At 40.8% G+C, this 21556-nt stretch overlaps 1 protein-coding gene across 1 annotated transcript in view; it reads right to left on the bottom strand.

Annotated features, from left to right (window-relative positions):
* LRRK2 (leucine rich repeat kinase 2) overlaps nucleotides 1-21556 on the bottom strand; it is a 74938-nt gene that overhangs the window by 28262 nt on the left and 25120 nt on the right. The window contains exons 12-24 of the mRNA XM_081211346.1: nucleotides 21144-21273; nucleotides 18794-18918; nucleotides 15810-15937; nucleotides 15027-15171; nucleotides 14265-14404; nucleotides 9744-9872; nucleotides 9450-9620; nucleotides 7986-8241; nucleotides 6452-6640; nucleotides 3982-4100; nucleotides 3123-3192; nucleotides 463-662; nucleotides 96-346 (exon numbers count right to left, since the gene is read on the bottom strand). Coding sequence (XP_081067472.1) covers nucleotides 96-346; nucleotides 463-662; nucleotides 3123-3192; nucleotides 3982-4100; nucleotides 6452-6640; nucleotides 7986-8241; nucleotides 9450-9620; nucleotides 9744-9872; nucleotides 14265-14404; nucleotides 15027-15171; nucleotides 15810-15937; nucleotides 18794-18918; nucleotides 21144-21273 — 2053 coding nt within the window. The remainder of the gene's footprint in view (nucleotides 1-95; nucleotides 347-462; nucleotides 663-3122; nucleotides 3193-3981; nucleotides 4101-6451; nucleotides 6641-7985; nucleotides 8242-9449; nucleotides 9621-9743; nucleotides 9873-14264; nucleotides 14405-15026; nucleotides 15172-15809; nucleotides 15938-18793; nucleotides 18919-21143; nucleotides 21274-21556) is intronic.

The raw sequence follows: 21556 nt of genomic DNA, 5'->3' as shown, positions 1-21556 counted from the left end.
TGGAGGGACCTACAGGTCCTTTCCTCATCTTTCAATTCACTGCTGCCAACAACCCTTGAGAACCATATAGCAAAATCACCATGACCTGTTCTTACCCTTCTAATATAAGGTGCTCCAGGTTTTGTGCAACATTGGAGAGAAATTCGGGAATGCATGACAATTGGTTGTATGATAAATTCAGTAGCTTTAGAGATGGACAGACAATCTTTGAATCCAAAATTAAGGAAGGACCAATCTCATTGCGGGAGATATCAAGATGTGCTATATGAGGCATTTTCCACAGGTATGGAGGAAACGATTTAAAACGGTTACTGTGCAGATCCAGATAAGTTAAACACTTCAAGCTCTGAAAGAAAGAAGGATGAATTGGATCTTTTTAGTGGGCACTTTAAACTACTTTATGTTACAGTAAATACGTTGATAGTATGGCATAAATATATATTCCAGCACTGTTAGACTCACCTCACACAATTGTTCAGAAATGCATGGAAGGGCATTTTGATGAAGCTCTAATTTCTCAAGATGTTCCAAATGAGTAGTTAAGCAAGAGCTTTGACTGATGCTATCTATATTCTCCAGCTCATTTGATGAAAGATCAAGTGACTTAATAAATTCCCTGTCAGGGATTGACGAAGAGGAACTGTCCAATCGATTTGGGGTGTCTATTTTATAAATGAATGAATGCAGAAACATTAGCTTTATCAGGAAATGCTTGCTACAGTATAAATGACATTTCTTTTTGACCAGCAGTTATGAACACTTAAGAACTTCCTGATTGGTTTGCCACATGGTTGAGAAATTGCCTCAAAATGCTAACCATCGGGATCTACCATTTTGGATGGAAGTAAAGAGGAAAACAAATAGATTTACATGGAAATGTCTTTGCAGAGATACATTTCTCTGCCATAGTGTCACCAAAATGTCAATATAACGAGCATAGGCAAAATACATATTTTGAGCGGGATTCACCTAACATGGCTCATCAAGCAGAAGCCTGAGCAAGGTTTCCTTCATGTAACGGGGCTTTCCCCCCTCTCCTCCCCTTGTGCCCTGGACCCCCTGGCTCTGGGGAGGGGAACCCCCATTACAGTATTCAGAGGGAGAAGGCCAATTGTTCCATCTGGCAAGCTGCAATGACTGCGCAGCTGGAACATTTGTAATACGCTGATTTCTACTTGGGGGGAAATTAGGTACCTTTATGATGAAAAGGTTAAGAAATCTAAGAAAAATCTGAGAATTTCAACAGATGTGAAACAAGATACTACGCAGATTGATATCAGAGAAAATTTCCTAAAATTCAGTATCAATGGCATTTAATACCATACAGAGTAAGCAAGATTTATCTGCCAGTAGAGTCATTTTTGGAGGTGCAAAGCAGAACGGACATTCTTTTTATATATTCTGGAAATGCCCTATAATTCAGACTTTCTGGAATACAATTCAAAGTCTGATTAGGAAAATGACTGGTTACTTATTACCACTAGATCCAAAGGTATAATTACTGGGATATTTAAAAGGCTTAATTATTTACGTTAACTTGGAAATGGTTATTAATCTTCTTATCACTACTAGGATTTGTATAGCAGCTAATTGGAAAAAAGAGCACAGTCCCAGTGTTACCAAACAGCTTTAGCAGAATATGGAAAATAGTTATCTTATTTAAATTAACCTTACAGAAGAATGAGTAAGGAACAACAGTCAAATAAATTTATAGAAATATGGTTTTTATTTGTGAGGCTCTGAAATGGTAAGCTTCAGGATAGCCAGGTGTATATAATTTTTGCTTCACTGTATTTTTTGTGCAACGGACATTTTTGGAAAACAAATAGAAAACCTAAAAATTAAATAAAATAAATAAATAAGGAAACTTTTCCCTCCATCTTCAGGGGGTGCGGAGAAATAAAATAGCTCAGGCGGCCTTCTGTGCCAACTTTTAAATGCTTGCTGAAAATTTTTCTATTGCACCAGGCTTAGACAGGCAATCAAGAATGGTTAACTGATGTCTGATTTTTCTTATAGTTTTTCCTGTATGATTTTATGTTTCTACTGCTGCAAAACCCCTTTGATTTTTTTAATGACAAATTGGTATACAAATATTTTATAGATAAACCAGGTACATGCTTTACAGCTAGACAGTCCCAGGTTCAAATGCTCCTATCTTCACCTAAAGGATCTCAGGAAGTAGAGTTAGAAATATCACCTCCAGAAACCTCAGTTTCTGCCAGCCAGAGCAGACAACACTAGGCTAGCCAGACCAAAAACAACTTGACAGCTTCCACGTATTCAATGCTTATTCTCTTTCTTGCAGCTTTAATACGTACAAGCTATACTATGATGTTGTTGTTCAAGGTATGAGGAAATGCACAAATGTTTTTACATATGCTCAAGATCTTGGCTGTATTACTTTATTTTGCATGAAGAAGGAATTTTGCTTCAGGCCAGAGATCCGGTTCTTTACAAGCATAGTTCTTTACAACTACTTTCTCTAGGCATGTAGAAGACTTGGGCATACAATGTGTTGATGGGACTGTACCCACTGATGTAGCAAGAAATTTAATTAGGTGGGCATTTTATTTCTCCAATTGCACAATTCTATACCAGTTTGTAAGGGACGCGGGTGGAACTGTGGGTTAAACCACAGAGCCTAGGACTTGCTGATCAGAAGGTCAGCGGTTCGAATCCCCGCAATGGGGTGAGCTCCCGTTGCTTGGTCCCTGCTCCTGCCAACCTAGCAGTTTGAAAGCACGTCAAATGTGCAAGTAGATAAATAGGTACCGCTCCGGCGGGAAGGTAAACTGCGTTTCCGTACGCTGCTCTGGTTTGCCAGAAGCAGCTTAGTCATGCTGGCCACATGACCCGGAAGCTGTACGCCGGCTCCCTCAGCCAACAAAGCGAGATGAGCGCCGCAACCCCAGAGTTGGTCACGACTGGACCTAATGGTCAGGGGTCCCTTTACCTTTACTATACCAGTTTGTACTATGTAATCTACTTCTTAGATGTTTAAATTACACACATATTCTTATGTGTAACTGTATGTAGAATTTAACTGTATGTAGAATTTAAGTGAATACAGAATGATGTAAACTTCTTTAATTAAAAACCTACTGTGGATATACACTTACTGTGCGATTCTTCAGAAGACATTTGCCCTCTTCTTGGATTCTTAAATGGTTCGTGATGTGACCCAGGTCCCTGGAAAACACCAAAAGCTTAAATGTTGCAGTTATGAACATTTAGATGCATTTAAAGAGTGGATGATCAAATTATTATGCTTTGCTTGCGGTACCAGCATTAACAAAGCAACCCAAGTTTCAGAAACACACAGTATGCTGTAACCTGAGCCCTTTTATATAGAAAGTTACTTTCCAGATAAGAGAATCACAAGATACCTGCAGGTGTACTGCGGGAAATGAGTAATTTCTGCTGACTTGTGGAGAATTAACCCATTAACTGACCACCTCCAACCCTCTAGAGCAGATTTGGGAATGGCATGGGGTGAACGTGGGTGAACAGAGGGGTTAGTCCTGTTGCGCCAGTGGTGTTCCTTGTGTTCCCACAATAATTTTAGTTGAATACTGCCCCATGTGCACTTAATGAGCATATGAGAAATCAGTGCAGATTGTTTGATGTGATTAGCACTGTGGACAAAGGTGCTTTAAGAAGGATATGTGGTCCAGGAGCTATTTCTTATACAAATTGCACAGCTGCAATGCACTGTTATGCTATAGTTATTGCATTTCTTTCTGCTATGTATGTAGATGATGATATTTGTTTATATCCTGCCCTTTCCCCAGACAAGGAGTCAAGAGACAAAAAGCTAAAGAAGTCCCTTTACCACTTACTTACAGATACACCTTTTATTTATTCATTCATTCATTCATTCATTCAGTTTACATACTGCCCACCATCAAAAAACTGCAGGGCGGTTTACAACATAAACCATCTAATGTGACTTTACAACCATTTGATTATTTTTCTTACCACAGACTTGGAATTCCTTTTCAGGGTCTGAGAACACATCTGCAAAGCCCTGTCTTTGTGGACGTCTGCAACAGCCACGGAGTTGGATTTCTTCTTCACGATAATTGAGTTTTCACTCCCTGAGGCAAAAGGGGGGGGGGCGTTAAATGAGATTGCAAGAATGGCTACATAAACTGAAGCCAAGAATTCAAACAAATAGAAGCCTACATGCCAGAAATGTCACCAGACCACCAGGAGCAGGAACTGATACTTGCCACCCTGGACTCCTTTGGGAGGAAGGGCAGGATATAAAATAATAATAAATAATAATAAATGTTAACATTTATGAAGACTAATTTACACATACAGCAGATACTGTTTCTCTGTACAGTCATACCTTGGTTCTCAAATGCCTTGGTACTTGTACATTTTGGCTCCCGAACGCCGAAAACCCAGAAGTGTTCTGGTTTTCGAACGTTTTTTGGAAGCTGAATATCCCACACAGCTTCTGCTTGTGTGCAGGAAGCTCCTGCAGCCAATCAGAAGCCACGCCTTGGTTTTCAAATGTTTCAGAAGTTGAACGGACTCCTGGAACAGATTACGTTCAAGAACCAAGGTACAACTGTACTGTTTTCCTTTTCTTCTTTTCCCGTGCCCTTTCTTTGACTACATCCTGCTGATTAGAGTGGTTTCTCTCGCTGTTTTTTTCTTATTTTTTTTCTTATTGGATAGAATCTACTATCCTTCAGTGTCTCTCAAAAAGCTTCCTTTTAACACAGTCTTTAACTTCATGATTTTCCACGCTGCTGTCACTTTCTAGATTCCCTTTCCTACCATCCTTTCCATGCAGGGCAATTTGACTTGTGGTCACCATTTCAAATACTAAACTTTGGATGTGACTTTATATTTTAGCAACTTTTCTCTGGTGGGATTCAGTTCTGCCAGCAGCAGCATTATAAGGTCAAACAAAATAAAGAGGTGCACAAGGGACAAGTCCAGTTCATTTATCTTTCCATCCGAACAGTCATTCCTTTTTTATTTTCTACAGAAGCATAATTCTTACCCACCTTCCGCCCCCCCATTCCTCTACATTGCACATTCAACTCAGGTGTACATGTGTGTATATGTGTGCATACACAGAAATCATCTGTGCTTTTAAATTAATTTTTATTTCAACAAATACAAAATAAATGCGAATACAAGGGACTGTGTTCATAGAACATGGTCAAAGAAGGGAGGGTGTAGTACTAGGAGCCTTAAAGGTAAAGGTAAAGGTAAAGGACCCCTGACAGTTAAGTCCAGTCACAGACGACTCTGGGGTTGCGGCGCTCATCTCGCTTTACAAGCCGAGGGAGATGGTGGTTGTCCGCAGTTTTTCTAGGTCATGTGGCCAGCATGACTAAGCTGCTTCTGGCGCAACGGAACACCGAAACCAGAGCAGCGCATGGAAACGCGGTTTACCTTCCTGCCGGAGTGGTACCTATTTATCTACTTGCACTTTGACGTGCTTTCGAACTGCTAGGTTGGCAGGATCTGGGACCGAGCAATGGGAGCTCACCCGTCGCAGGGATTCGAACCGCCGACCTTCTGATCGGCATGCTCAAGAGGTTCAGTGGTTTAGACCACAGCGCCACCCACGTCCCTTACTAGGAGCCTTAGCCCTATGCAAGACCCCTGTATACAGGGTAGCTAGGTACACTTGTGCCAAACAGCCAAACAGGTCAGGTTAAGGCTACAAATTGAAGGCTAAGATTGTAATGGAGTTTGCAGGAGGCTTCTCTTAAAATTATATTTCACTGGCATTGGACTCCATCATGTCTAGCCAAAATAATCACTACCATCTCTCCATGCTGGAAAGGCTGCAGAGAGATAGGCTCATATTTTCATGCATGGTGGAGTTGCACGTTGGTATACTCCTTTTGGAAAATACATGTTCCACATTATTTCCAAAATTACACAGCAATCCCTTCCACCTAATTCAGCTCTTGCCTTGTTATATTTAGACTCAAATTTAAATAATAACCTTAAATGCAGGGACTTAGTATGTTTTTCTATTATCAGCAGCTCGATTAACAATAGCCCGATACTGGAAATAACCTATAGAAATCCCCATTGAAACCTGGGTAAATAATATTTGGAATGTGCCTCTATCAGAATGCCTTACTCACCACAGAAGTGTAATTAAAGGCACTTCAAAGATAAGACACTTTGTGTGAGACTTGGCTTCCATTTTTTTCTTTTATACATGAGACAGAAGATACATTTATTCCACCCACAACACAAGAATCTCTGTGGAGAGGATACTTGAACTGACAATGCATAAATAAAGGTATTGCTTGTGTACTGCATATGAAACTTAATAAGAATAAACCACTGGACAAGTTACTGTAGTTATATGTTGTTCTTGTATTCACATGAAAACCAATAAAAATTATTTGGATAAAAGATTGTAATGGAGTGGCAAATCCTTCATTTAATCTAGCAAATATACCTTCACTATCTATACCATCACTCAAGCAGAAAACACTGTCGACTAAATGGTCAGGAAGAAGTTCCCAGTCATCAAGCTGCTCCTTTATATTTTCATCAGTATTTTCTTCAAAACTAGAACTTGACTGGTCCTCATAGCTGCTTTTCCTTTGGTATCGAAGCACCATTCTGGCCAGCGCAGAGCCTGCATCTAATGGGTAGGAAACAAAAAAACTCGCATTTTTTTAGAAGCATTGGACAGGGTATATATACAATAGTTGCATTTGGACAATTGTATCTCAGCTTAATAAGCAGAAATATGCACAGGTCTTTTGCCCTTTGTGTGAACTGTGATTAAACCAAGAAGTCTCTAATTAACCATTTAATCCCAAACAAGAAATTATGGTTACTACTTGTCAGGGACTGGTCTGAGGAGGAATGGTGGAGACTGCCCCCCCCCCGCACTTCCCAGAGAAGAGGAAGACAGCATAGATTTACAACAGTGGTTTGCAGAAGGTCATAGTTCAGAGGCTGCAGATGGGAGAAGCTGGGAAGTATTGGGAGAGGAGCAGGAAGAAGAAGAAAAAACACCAAGGGAGAGACAGCTGACAAACTCAGTGTCTTTAGAAAGCATTCCAGACCCACCCCCCTTCTCCCAGAGCCCAGCAGGCATGGATTGTAGAACAGAAAGCTCATAGGAAGAAAGCACAGATCAGCCAACGTAGGGATGATGTTCAATACGTAGGAGAGACAGAGGGAGTGGGACTTTACTCGGAGCAATGCCATTACTGCAAGAGAGGCACTTTTCAAAGCCTCTCTCCGTGAATATTGAATAAAAGACTTGGTAAGAACTCTTGTTTATCTAATTCTTGGCTTCCCACCGTGAGAGGGATCGGATTCCCTGAAGCCCCACCCTACTCCAGAATAGGAATATAGGAAGCTGGTTCAAACTGACTCAGACCATCAGTTCAGTGTTGTCTACATCAATTAGCAGTGACTCTCAGGGTTTCAGGCAGGTGTCTCTCCCAGTCCTTCCTAGAGATGCTGAGGACTGAACCTGGGGCCTTTTACAAAGCAGATGTTCTGCCACTCAGCAGTGACCCTTTCCCAAACATTAAACCACAATCTGAACTTGAGTCAATATTCTAGTTTGTTCCAGACTTGATAACCACTGTTTCCCAGTCTTATGGGCAAAACGCTTGTTCATCTATTGGCTTACTAAGTCAAGTTACGATTGTCTGAACCGGCGCAATGTGAAAGAATGCACCAGTGTTGCTACAATACAGTGAATAAAGAACATACCTGGAACTATTAACCTCCTACATAAAAAACCAGGAAACTTGGGTTGGGCAGAACTTTGGAGGTAAAACATGGCCTGTTACAAATCATGTTTGAGTTCCAGCAATATGTACAGATGAAATCAATGGCAAAGAAAAATCAGGGGCCTGTTTATTGAAGGAACTAGCTTTAAACAAGCTGAAAATTACATGTAGTTGGGCCATGCAGGTATCAACAGCACAATACATGCTTTAACATGAACATCTACAGCCACTTACTTTGTTTCTTGAAGGATCCTTGTTTACTTGGAAACAAGGGGCTCAGCCAGGAAGGTTCAATTCTACCAATGCAGAAACCGCCAAGACATATGCTGCTGTTGGCCAAATCCAGACTAAGCTTTTTTAAGAGCAAGCTAATGACCTGGCTATCTCCCTTCTTGATGCTGATTGTGAGAGCACTCCGGACATCCTGCTCTCGAGCACCGCCGTTTAATAGCAGTTCTACCAACTTAGGATTGCTCCCTTTCTCACAAATCTATGAAAGAGAAATAGATGATTAATGCAAATGGCACATGATTTTGGCAAGCTAGTGGGTGTGTCTCCTGTTCCTACAATTCTTTCTTTCTTTCTTTCTTTCTTTCTTTCTTTCTTTCTTTCTTTCTTTCTCACTCTCTTTCTAGCAGCAGCAGCAGGTATATGGGGCAAAGGGGGCTTTCAATTTCCCCAATGTATTTTGGCAGGGGGCATTGCCCCCCAATATTGAGGGGGCTGCTATCCCCCGTTGCCGCCAGGTGCCCTCCACGTACCCTGGCCCCAGCCTCCACCCGGCATCCCAGGAACCAGGCGGCGGCTGGGACAAGCATGGAGGGTGACCTTTGCGCTTGCGCGTCCCAGCCGCTGCCTGGCTCCTGGTATGAGGCTGGGATGAGCAAGTGCAGAGATCACCCTTTGTGCAGCCTGCCCCTGCCTGGTGCATGCCAAGAAGCATCATGTGGCACATCACATGACTGTGCCTCCTCAATGTGGGGGACAAGTTGGCACCCCTGCTTTCTAATTTTATTTTTCCATCAACATTTTTCATTTCATAAGTAACCATGCATGCCAAATGCAAATTAATATTAGGCAAACATGCCTGTTTCGAAGTTTTCAGTTTCTTCACTATGCAAAATTACTGTAATTTTCCAGAAAACCCATGCAGTAGTAAGGTTTTTACTGTTCAAGAGCCTCTGGGAAACCCTTCTGGCCATGGCTGAGCCAGCCATCGTGCATTTAAGAGTAATCCAATGGTGCTTCTCTATAAAAATGAAAGGCAGTCACTCAAATAGGAGAATGAACTGGAAAGTAAACCAGAACATTATGGAGTTGGGAGCTATGCTTGTTCATTGTCTTTAGTGTTTCTCTAGATTTTTCAAGCTTGTTGCTGCCTGTGTAGCACCATTCTGAGTTCTAGTCAATGGTCACACTAAAGTGTGACAGAAGGCTTGAGGGATAGGATGGAAACTGACTTTGCTTTATACTTATATGCAATTCATGCATGCTTAGGGTGTTTGACATGATTGGAGCCAAGTGATCGGTTTTTCAAAAGGCAGCCTCTAAATTAACTATTAAGAATTTTTCTCTTGTGTATTCAGTATGGTGTCAGATGCATCTGTGTTTCAGCTTTTTCTGCAGGATGTTTTTCTTAAAAAGGCCAGGCATACATATTTCAAACTGATGCAAAAAATTATATTTTAACATACATACTTGATAGATTAAAGAGTTTTTCTTCGTCTCCTTATTCACATCAGCTCCCAGCAAGAGTAAGCATTCAACCATAATACTGTTATACTCAGCACAGGCTTTCTCCAACATCAGGTTTTTTAAATCATCGTTGTCAGCTATTTTAGCAAAGCATTTACAACAAAGACTCTGAAACTAAATTGAGAAGACATGCAATTGAAACTGGGTGAACATCTTCCAGAGCATGTCGTATTAAATGTTCTGGGGAAGGAGCGGGGAGAAGGTCAGAGGAAAAGAGAAGACTGAAAGATGAGATACCTGCTGGTCTCTTTGCTCAGTGAAACACATGGACATCTGATAAAAAATGGCTGTATCAAATGACTCCTGTATTAACAGCTTTGCAAAACAAGGTGACAGGTCAAGTATTTTTATAATCACATTAAATCCCTACAGATAAAATGAAATCAAAATGGTTAGGACAACAGTCAATAATATATTGCTAAACACATTCCAGAAAACAACAAACCTTCAGACCAAATGACAAATAGGACCAAAAATATTTTGGTACTCATCCACAATTCCTTTTGTGCCACATTTCTAGCCACAGGTCTGCAGTTTCCAAGTCCGTGTCAAGAGTGTTTTACTGCTGAATTGGAGCAAATGGCAATAACCACTTGGACACAGATCAGGAAATCCCAGACCTGTGCTTGAAAGCGCAGTGCAAAGGGAAATGTTAGATGAGCCCTTGATCATATTGTTCAATTTTGCCACAGGGCAGAATTGAACAGTAAGCCTTGGTGCACACGAACAGAAGATTCCTGCACTGACAAGACAGAACAATACCATGGCATGTCAAAGACGTTGTTATCTTTCACATCAGAATTCTAACAAATTAGAAGTGAAACTGCAGCTTCCATAAACAACCGGGGGGGGGGGTACGGAAGTTTTTACACATTAAAAAAAATCATGTGTATGATTACTCTTTCTACAGAATAAATATTTTCCAGCTAGGTACCTTCTCTACACTGAACAGTAAACAGGGAGCATAGGAGGAAAAATTAAAGCTGGGTAAAATGGCCTCTCAAAATCCTCTACCTTTTTTTATGGGCAGAGAAACTGGAGGGACTATTTCACCAGAGTTCAAAGTGGGATGCTGCTGAGACACAGAAGAAGGAAGAGCTGGGTTATAAGTAACAAACAGCCAGTGCAGGAATCAGAGAAAGATGAGAAGCCAGCTCCGTGGCGAAATCTGACGGCAAAACCTCCTTAAGCCAGAAGTTTTCAACCTTTATGAGTCCATGGCTCCCTTGACCCAACTACATTCTTTCTGAGGCAGCCTTGTGGGGCTCAGGAACCCAGTTATGTCACCCCTTGTCTGCAGAGCTAGCAGTCTCTCACCCTTTCTCAAACACCCTCCCTTTTGGAGTGTTCCTTCAGCCTCCTCTCCTCTCCCTTGGGAGTCCTCTGGGCAGCCGCTGCTGCTGCCCTGGTCTCTGAGCTGCCTCCCCCTGCCCCAAAGAGAGCTGCCTCTTCACACTGCCCCACAGGGGCCTAGGACTTGTCTGTCCATTCATAACAGCAAGGGCTGGCGGACTGGCTGGCTGGGCTCCCTCACCCACTTGCTTGCTTGCTCCAAGGCCACCTCAGCTCCTGGCAACCCCAGCCCCAGAGGCACCATTCGCCTGGGGAGCTTGTAGCCAGGGCTGCTGCAACAAACAGCTGTGCAAGCCTTTGGGAGGCGAGACGCAAGAGGGCATCAGAGGAGGGAGGGAAGGAAGGAAAGGGGGACAGAGGCCAGTGTTGCCTGCGGCATCCCTGACCATCATTCAAGGCACCCCAGGGGGCCACGGCACACTGATTGAAAACCACTGCCTTAAGCTGTTGCAGCAAGGGAAGGGTTAGGAGCTGGTGAGCAAAGGGCAGGTCCTGCATTGGAAGCTGGGAGGCAGCGGTCAGGGTAGTAATAACTGATAAAGTCGGGTTAGGAATCTGAAATGCTCTGAGCCCCCTGGAAGCCTGAAAAATTCCCAGAAAAGGTCTGGGCAGTAAAAATAGTCCTCAGTTCTTTTAGGGGCTATCCCCCATTGTCCTTCTTGAACCCTCTGAGGTATGTGTGCTAGACACTGAGAGGATTCCTTGTCTTGTGAGGTGGGCCTGGAGCCCCCTTTCTCCCCCCTTTCTCTTTTTTTAAAAAAATAATATTTATTAATTTTTCAACCGTTTAAACACAACAAAACAGAAAAAACAACAACAAAAAGCATAACAAAATAAGTCACAAACCATTTAAAACACAAAACCATTTCAATATCTTATCTTTCATTCCCTTATTTCCACGACCTCCTCACACCTCCCTTTTTGTATTCCACTTCTGTTAATTGTTTCAGCAATTCCTTTCCATCTTCCTCTGTTTTCTATCCTATAATTATCTTAACACATTCTAACATTTTATTTTGTTTTTAAGTTGTAATCACTCATCTTGTTTTTATTATTGCTTGTAAGCCGCTCTGAGCCCGGCCTTGGCTGGGGAGGGCGGGGTATAAATAAATTATTATTATTATTATTATTATTATTATTATTAACCTTATTTTTCCCTTTAATACTCTATTAGTCTATTTATACTTGATTCCTTGTAGCATTTCTACTAAAGCCATATAACTTCATTCCAACATTTTTCTAACATTCATTATTTTTACAGTATTTCTATAAATAGTCTTAAACTTTTTCCAGTCTTCTTCCACCGACTCTTCTCCCTGGCCTCGGATTTCTGCCAGTAGTTTCCGCCAATTCCATATAGTCCATCAACTTCATCTGCCATTCTTCCCGAATAGATAAATCTTGTGTCTTCCAGTACTTCACAATGAGTATTCTTGCTGCTATTGTTACATACGTGAAAAAAGTTCTATCCTTCTTTAACACCAATTGGCCGACCATGCCCAGGAGAAAGGCCTCTGGTTTCTTCAAAAGGGTATATTTAAATATCTTTTTCATTTCGTTATGAATCATCTCCCAAAGTGTCTTAATCCTTGGGCATGTCCACCAAAGGTGAACTCTAATCCTCAAATTCATCTGTTTTTCTTTAAGTTCTTTAAGTTCAGTCATAGCACGTGTCAACTTATGTTCATCAAATTGCCTCTGTAGGGCTGGGGCTCTCTTTCTCTTTCTCTCCAGTTGTGTTACTTTGCATTCAGCAACAACAGCTTTTTTCCTGGCTTCCTCCGCAGTTTGCCGTATCAAAGTAGGTTCCTGTATCAATTTCTGGGTGGTTTCTGTATTGGTATTATTTTTACTTTCTGTATTTAGGTTAATACTAGTAATTGAAACATCCACTTTTGCATTTATCGTGTCCATTTTCCTGTTAAGCTGATCCAGTGAGTCATTTATCTTATATAATGCAGCCACTAAAGCCTCTTCTGTCGACATTCCTCTTGATTTTAAATATACTGGTACAAAGGCAGCAACAGAAGGAGCGGAGGGGCCTGATGATGGACCTCTTCTGGATTGTTGCCAGGTCCTCCCAGACCTTAATGTTTTGTCAGCAGTTGACTAGTCTGTTTTTCCTCTTCCACTTACCATAACACTTAAAGGATTCAAGGTCAGTCCCAGAGTCTCCCCATCTCTTCCTCCTACCTGCATTTCAGGGAAGCTGAAGTGCAAGGAGCCTGGCACACTGGAGGTGGTCCATCTGGTACCTGAGCCCAAAAGAAGTGAAGGACTGAATAGAAGGGCTAGAGGGGTCCACTGAAATGCCACCATTTCCAGCCCCTCCTGCAGCTGACGTTGAGGTCCTATCCTGACACTAAGGCTGCATTACAGTAGTTGCTCTTGCAATTTCCCCAACTTTTTACTTGCAGTGAAAGCTTGCGATGTTGGCAAGGGAGACAATAACTCTTGGGACCTGTGGGAAATGGAGGAATCTTGTGTTACCTTCCTCGTGGCTGAGCAGCTGTAGGTTTTTTGTTTTTTAATAGGAGGGAGATTCCCAGCTCGTGGAGTGGAATGATGGGAAGTATTAGCAGTCTGAAGCGGCAATGCTGAGCAAAGAGCAGAGGAAGAAGGGCCTCGTTTTTTATTAAGGAAAAACAGAGGACAAAGCAGGGCTAACAAACACACAAACAAGGGAAGCAAGCATGTAAGAAGTGGAGATGCAGATAACTATTGAAAATCAATGATAATGGTGAAGACAAAATCAAAACTAAGAGCTCATGAGAGGTTGGAAGCTTTCTTGTGAACAGCAATTTTGCCTTCAACCACCAGGTGTCATTCAACACCCACAATGATGGCAGATTAACATTCACAAGAGAAACCACAACCACAACCAAACAACAATGGCTTTTTCAGGGGCGGGGATAAGAGGGGGGGGAGATAAGAAATGTCAACAACATGCTTTCTGAGATATTTCGGCTCAGTTCTAAAAAAATATGGTCTTAATAAGACAAGACATACGACCACTCCTCCATTTCACTTTCTAGTACCACTTGCCAACCACCAGAAGGCAATTTTTAGGTAATCCCTCATGGAGAAGACCTAAATTCTGGTACACACATGCATGGACAACACTTGGAATCTATGGAACCTGTTCTCAAGCAAACATGCTTGTGGTATACATCCACTTCCACAAATTTTGAGATGTAGCTGTAAGATCTAAAACAAAATAAGTTTCGAGATGATATGACCTAGTGTCATGAGTAAACCAGCAGTGAGACACAGAATTATAGCCCACTAAAAGTGGTTACATTCAAAACCTAATATGAAAATACATCTCCGAAATCAACCTTCCCCAAAGAAGCCTCCCAGCCAAACAGAAAAGTGCTGGATTTTTATACCAGACACATTACATACATGTGCCTGTATTTCAACAACCTCCTTAAAGCGCCGTAAAGTAGAAACCAAGATTGCCGCCAGAACTTGTATAATTGCAATGCACAGTATCTTTCTTGTAATCAAGGATCCCAGAAGACTTAAGCCTAAGCACTGTATTTCTGGAAAGAGAAAAGGGAAAGGAAGGTCAGGAATATTGAAATAAATGCGTGGTATTGAACACAGAATAGTGTCTTTCCTATTTGCTCCTATTGCACAGAGGGCGGTACACAACATTCTACAAGTGGAACTCTGCACACCCAAGGGAGTTCCCCTTCCTCTCTTCCCACACTCCTCCCATATCTGCTCCAGAGGGTCTCCAACCTTCCAGAGGATGTGCAGGTGGCTGCAGGGTAGAGGTGCAGCTTTGAAAACACAGGAGTTCCTTTCAGAAGAAAGTGGGAGGGAGATTTTTGGGCAAACCATGTGGCTCTGTGTGTGTGTCTCATCTGCTGAATGTGAATTCTTTTCTTCTAAATGGTGTGTGATTTCTTATTAATAAATATATTTCTTCCTCTCTTGCTCCATTCCCTTTTTTTTAAAAAAAAAAGATAATTAAATCTGGTCAGCGAAAAAAACTTTTGATTAAGCATATTAAGGCTCCATTCAAGCTCCAAAGTGCCAGGAAATCACAGCAGTTAAGGGCCACTTCTAATGTGGAATGGTACTTTCAGTTTGCTTGTTAGCTGCAGTTAAGTTAGGCAAGATGCAATTAAGTGCAATTAGCCCCATCTTGCTTTGTACCTTGATCATCAGGATACATCTGTAGCGTATGGAGTACGGTATCTGTCATTCCTTGCTGTGTCAACATTTCTAGCGCACCTGAACATTCCACAACAGAAGAAAGTACCTGAAATCCACATTTCTGAATACCAGGATTTCCAATAAACTAGAAACAAAAACAAGTATGGTTATCTTATATGGAAAAAGCAAAAACAAACTGTTAAGTTATTTCTACTAAGTTTTGTAATTAATGCAGGATCAGATGTTACATTTAAAAACATCTATTATTCTGGAAGACTTCTTCAATGCTCACTGAGATTCATAACCACTGCATCACTGCACTAATGCCCTTCAGCTCCAGCACAGGAAGGCAAGCACTGGCAAAATCTAGACATGCCTAAGAGATGGAATACTACTTGGCACAACTGCCCGGCAGCATCCAGTCTCCTTGCAGAGGTTGGGGTGTGTTGGTGATATGCTGCTTGGACTGCCAGAAATGTGTGCATCAGTACATTAAAGCTCTGGATCATGTCCTCAGAGAGCTCCAAGTGACAGATGAAAATTAGGGACTTCAAATAACCAGGGTAAATAAGTGACTGATATGATTAAATGACAATTAGGCCGTGTAGTTGAATAAATCTACATTTCAATACACAAGGCTACAATTTATGTTTTACACTTTAAATATGGACGGAATATTCCAACTTGAGTAGAGAGAAACAGAAGAAATCTTGATTTGAAAGGAAAACGAGACTGAAATTATTTAGAGGGAATTTGCCATGGGAGGAAAAAATCGAGTCATACCGTGTTGAGAGCATCAAGGACTAATGAGTGAGCACCTTGCAACAAACATTGGTTTTTTATCACTTTCAGCATTAGCGCCAACTCTGTATCTCCCAAGTCAGAATTAGTTGGTTGCTTTTTCAGCACGCCTGCAACATAAAAAACCCCAAAATATTTTCCTTGTAAAAAGAAATACGTAGTTAAAATGAGTCAAGGATATATAGATCTATATATATGAATCTAAAGCCCAATATTTTCACTTTAAATTTCTCTGGGTATGACTACAGACCAAGTAATCAGCTGTTTCTTTGTTTCTCCCTCCCTCTTTTTATATAACAATTTTTGCAATTTGTTATTTGATTTTGCTGATATCTTCAAAAGTAAAAAAGAAGGTTAATCTATCAGTGCCTTATGGTATGCTGGGGAAGACAATACACAGTATTATTATAAATAATTATTATAATTCTAATAACCTAAGGTCCCAGGGTGGTTTACAACTACTGAAACACAGTATTAAAAACAATTCAAAGTAACTTAAATCACAGAAATAAGAAGGGTCCTAAAACAAAGACCTCAAGTGTCAAAAGCCAGAATAAAGAGGTACATTTTCAGCACATACCAAAAACTGCACAGTCAACTTGCAACTTGCATTAAACTTGTGTTTAATGCTTTATGTGCATCGTGGCTGGCCGGCATGCAACTGCACAAATTAAACACACACAAGGTGGAGAGCTTAAAAGCTCTATGGCTAACTTACTGGACTCTGGGAAGGTCTTTTTTGAGAGTTTGCATGAGACCTTCCAGAGCCCAGAAAGCAAGACAGAGAACTTAAAGGCTCTTTGTCTTATGTGGGGGACAAGGCCTGTTCGGCGTGCCAGCTTCAGAAATTCAGGTAGGTAGCCATGTTGGTCTGACACAGTCAAAATATATAAAAAAATTGTCCAGTAGCACCTTAGAGACCAACTATGTTTGTTCCGGGTATAAGCTTTCGGGTGCATGCACACTTCTTCAGATACCAGTATTAAATGTATCTGAAGTGTTAAATATATCTGAAGAAGCGTGCATGCACCCGAAAGCTTATACCCAGAACAAACTTAGTTGGTCTCTAAACAGCTTCATAAAGGCACGGATGACCACATAGTGGCGGTTCTGCGGTTCCTCTTGCTATACACAATTTCAGCTTTACACACAATCCCCAGAACTTAACACTTGCACAAGTTGCAAGTCAACTATATAATGAAGGTGCCAGATGCAACTCTGTGAGGAGGGAGTTCGGCAACTTATTACAAATTTATTATTATTTCCTGGAACGTAAATTACGATAGCCTCACTTCTGATTTAGGTGAGCCTAGTTCTAAACATGCTTTTGCAGACCCAAGTCCCATTCAAACCAGTGGCATCTTATTCTCTATAAACACCCACAAGATCAGATCATTAGTGTTCAATTTCACACATTCTATACCCTACAAAATGTTAGCATTTTAAAAAAGCAGATCTTCAGCTAGCAAGTCATACACTGAATGAATAAAGGAAAGGAAAGCAAACCCCATAACTGGCTGTAATATGCCAAAATCAATGACTGTTAAATTAAACTACTTTATTTAGAGCATTCTCATGACTCAGTCATGAGAAAAGATGCCACACTAAAAATGCAGGCTAAATAAGCTACTGCAAGGGATAAATTACCACTGAATATTTCCCATTTTCAAAATGGAAAAAGCTGCAGGTTTCTATACCAGATAGTTACCAAGTTCATTTTGGATTTTTTTTAACCCAAACAACCTGATCCTAAACATGTTTACTCATAAATAACCCACTGTGTTCAGTGAAACTCACTTCCAAAAAACATGCTGAGAGATTAGAGCATAATCTTTCTATTCTATTCAAACACAATTAGCAACTTAACAAAGTATCTTCTTTAGTATCAAAATAAACATTGCACATAAATATTGGCTACAGAAATATAGTGCATCACAGTAAACAGCTAAACAAATTATCCTCTAAATGTCAGGATGTAAAATACTACAAATGAGAAATGAACTAGGAGCTCTAAGTTCCATCTTTTTAAATGACATACATGATTGACTGTTAGGCAAAAGAAAATCAACTCACTTTTCCAAACTACCATACACTAATCAATCATACTATTAAGCAAATCAATCCAATTAAATTCCCGGTTTCCTGTACTGCAATACACAAAACTTAATCTAATGACAACTAAGGATACTTTCCATTCAATCTCACTCAAGCACACCATTACTTGACTGATTGTTGCAAGTGTGCCAAACACATCAGTACTCTAGTCTAAACCAATCTCAAATCACTCGCCACGCTCTGCAAACACTCCCATAATTCAGTCTTACATCCTCAGTCAACAACTTTCACATGTCTACCTCATAAGCCCCACACAAACCTGGACAAATATTGGCATACAAGCAAGCAACAAAACACAAACACTTGTATTTCTCTTTCAGATGAAAAAGTGGAAATGGCACTTACACTAAATATATATAGAACCACAGACCCAGAATTTCCTGTGTCTTGGTGTGTGTATTTTTAGTGTATGTCTTTGCAACTTGAACTAAAACAGGTATGTGACACATTATGGATTAATTTGCATTTGTGAATTAATATGTATTGGTTTGATGTTTTCACTTTGACTAAGTATACATTACAATCAGAATCCATCTAAAGTCAAAACACCTGTAACTTCTGTTAATTTCAATGGGAAAGTTAAGTACGGTACATACTTAAACCTTTCTCACATAAACCAATGGGACCTAAACATATAAAACTTTGTATATTTCCTACAACAACAAGTCCCCCTCCCCCACATAAAATCACTTGGCTTCCTATTAGCAGAAACTGATTAAGTTTTCATTTCCATCACTCTTTCATGAGAAGCCATACAGCAAAATGACTAGGCAGCAGGCTCATTAACTCCTTATTTCTAGTTGCTCATTTAGATTATGATGTAAGCAAATATTCTTCATGCATTTTCTTACCTGAAGTCATAAAATGTAAAATAACTCTTAGTGCCTCCAGCTGTACAGATGGGGATGATTTATGCTTTCTCATAGCCTTTACAACTCTCGATGCCACTTCTGTCATTATATCCAGAGGGGGGAAACTGCAGGATCAACGAACCACATCCTCAAATACACATCTGTTTATTAAATATCCATTCATTTTTACATTATGAAATATTGCATAATCTGTTCTAAATTTTTGTATATTATTTATGTATCCTGGCAAGGATCCAATATAATACACACCTATTTCCTTATACAGTGGTGCCTCGCAAGACGAAAAGAATCCGTTCCGCGAGTCTCTTCGTCTTGCGGTTTTTTTGTCTTGCGAAGCAAGCCCATTAGCGGCTTAGTGGATCAGCTGATAAGCGGCTTAGCGGATCAGCTGATAAGCGGCTTAGCGGCTTAGGATCAGCTGATAAGCGGCTTAGCGGCTTGGGAAAAAGGGGGGAGAACCCCCGCAGGAACTCGCAAGACATTTTCGTCTTGCAAAGCAAGCCCATAGGAAATTCGTTTTGCGAAGCACCTCCAAAACGGAAAACCCTTTCGTCTAGCGGGTTTTCCGTCTTGCGAGGCATTCGTCTTGCGGGGCACCACTGTACTGAAAAGGGCTGTGATCTTGTATTTCTTGAACACCAGCCCCTCTCCACTCCAAAGCAGATTGCCATCCATGTGGCAATCTGGTCCTCAATGAAAGGGAATCAAATATCCTCCTGGGCATGCTTTGGGCACACCTAACATAGTGCTTTGAAACCTGCTTGGACTAAGACATACACAAACCACATATTCTTCAACATCATCATCATCGTCTTGATTTCACTACTTACATGCAGCTATGTGGAAAAGCCACTTTATAATCATTACATAGCAGTGGCTGTCACATGGTGAGATTGTGCAGTAATGTGGGGAGCAGTGCCCAAGACACATGGGTAGCTACTAAATATGATAAAATCCAGCATCAACCTGGGTGGGTGGTGGGTGGCCCCTTGACTTAGATCAGCAATGGAGGCCCTCTTGCCTGTGTTTCAGGCATAAGAGATCTGTTATGATGCAACATGAGAGATGCCTTCTCAGTGGTGGCACCTGCTAATAGAATGCCATTCCCCATGAGATATATAGTAGTATCTGCCACATGTTTGAAAGAAATGTTTTTCCACAGACATTTGTAGAGCATTAGTGTAGTGTTTGCCCTCCTAGGTGTGTGACATCATCATACTGGGTTCATAGGGAAAGGGTTAACTAATTGTAAAATGACTAACCAATGGGAACCCAAGGGGCAGAGTTAACTGTGTATAAGGTTTAAGCACAGAGAGAATTTGTTAAGAGGAGTTAGAGTGGTTGAGAAGACAGTCTGGTGTTAGACGAGAGAGGGAAGATACGTCTGTGGGTTGGGCTAGTCTGGTGTGAGAGAGGGAGAGAATTTGTTAAGAGGAGTCAGTCAAACAGTTGAGATAATCAGTCAGAAGGTATTAGGAAGGTAAAGAGACTAAAGTTAAGATACTGACAGGAAAATTATCTGAGAAACCATAAACTTGTTAATGTTTGTAAAATAAACTTGGTTTTTTTGGTTCACTTTTAACAACTGACTGGACTCAGTGTTTTACCAGAGAGTAACTGGTTGGTGGCAGCAGGGAAGCGATCACAGTGGTGGCACAGGGATCAATAGACTGTTAAATGTCCGGGGACCCTGTGTGATCAACACAATTAGTATAGGATCTGGTTATGTGCTATGGTTTTGCTGTACTAGTTGTTGTGTTGATTTGGTATTTGCTCCTGTTTTTGTATTATGCACAACTATTTTGTTTTGTTGCGCCTCTCTCTGCGATTGTTTGTCAATGGAGGGTGGGTTAAAAGCAAGGAGAGTGTCTGTGAGTAACATCAAGGGTTTGAGTGTTTCCAGTTACCACACACCTTGCCCTTGGAAGCCTTATAAGAAGCTGCAGAAGGAGAGGGACACTAAGCAACATCATGGGAGGAATGTTTCTAGGACTAAGGTGAAACTGTGAAGCTCCCTTGTTATGTTTTCTATGGGATGCTTAATGTTTAAGTGAGCTTCTTATATTTATTGTATAAAATGTGTTTTGGGTGTATTATATTTGCTACTGTTTTGCTGTATTAATGTGAAATTGATTTTTAGCATGTTTGAAATGCATCCCTGTTTCTTTGTTGTAAGCTGCCTTGAGCGTGATTTCTTTTCCTGGAAAAGTGGCATACAAATCCAATGAATGAAATGCAAAATTTAAACTTGCTCTAGGATATAATGATACATTTGCAAAATCATGGTTCTGATTTTGGGTGTACCTATCGCAGAACTACATTTCGTTACCTTCCTTCGAAAGCACGGTTCAGCAGCTTGCAAGCACTTTCTGCAACTTCCGGGGAGTTGGAGTGTTTCTTCATAATCTCCAGCACATTCATGTGTATTCCTTTTGCCAGCAGAACTGTTCTAATATTTACTACAAGAAGAATAGGGTACTATATGAAAAAGAGCATGAATGTTGGCTGCAAACACCTACCTAACTTTTTCATTTTTACCCAAAAGGTAGTAGACATGTGTAACAATCTACTTCAGGTTGGATGCAGACTAAACGAGCAGTCTGATTTAAGTCTACTCAGATGTGTGTTCTATTGAATTCAATCCAACTGACTCTCTGTTAAGTATGTAAGGGATGTGCAGTCTAAGTTACCGTATTTTTCGCCCTATAGGACGCACTTTTCCCCCTCCAAAAATGAAGGGGA

Source organism: Podarcis bocagei (assembly GCF_964188305.1).
Source record: "Podarcis bocagei genome assembly, chromosome: 10".
In the NCBI taxonomy this organism is placed as follows: Eukaryota; Metazoa; Chordata; class Lepidosauria; order Squamata; family Lacertidae; genus Podarcis; species Podarcis bocagei.
Note: the sequence above shows the minus strand (reverse complement) of the source record. Positions and strands in the feature narration are given on the sequence as shown.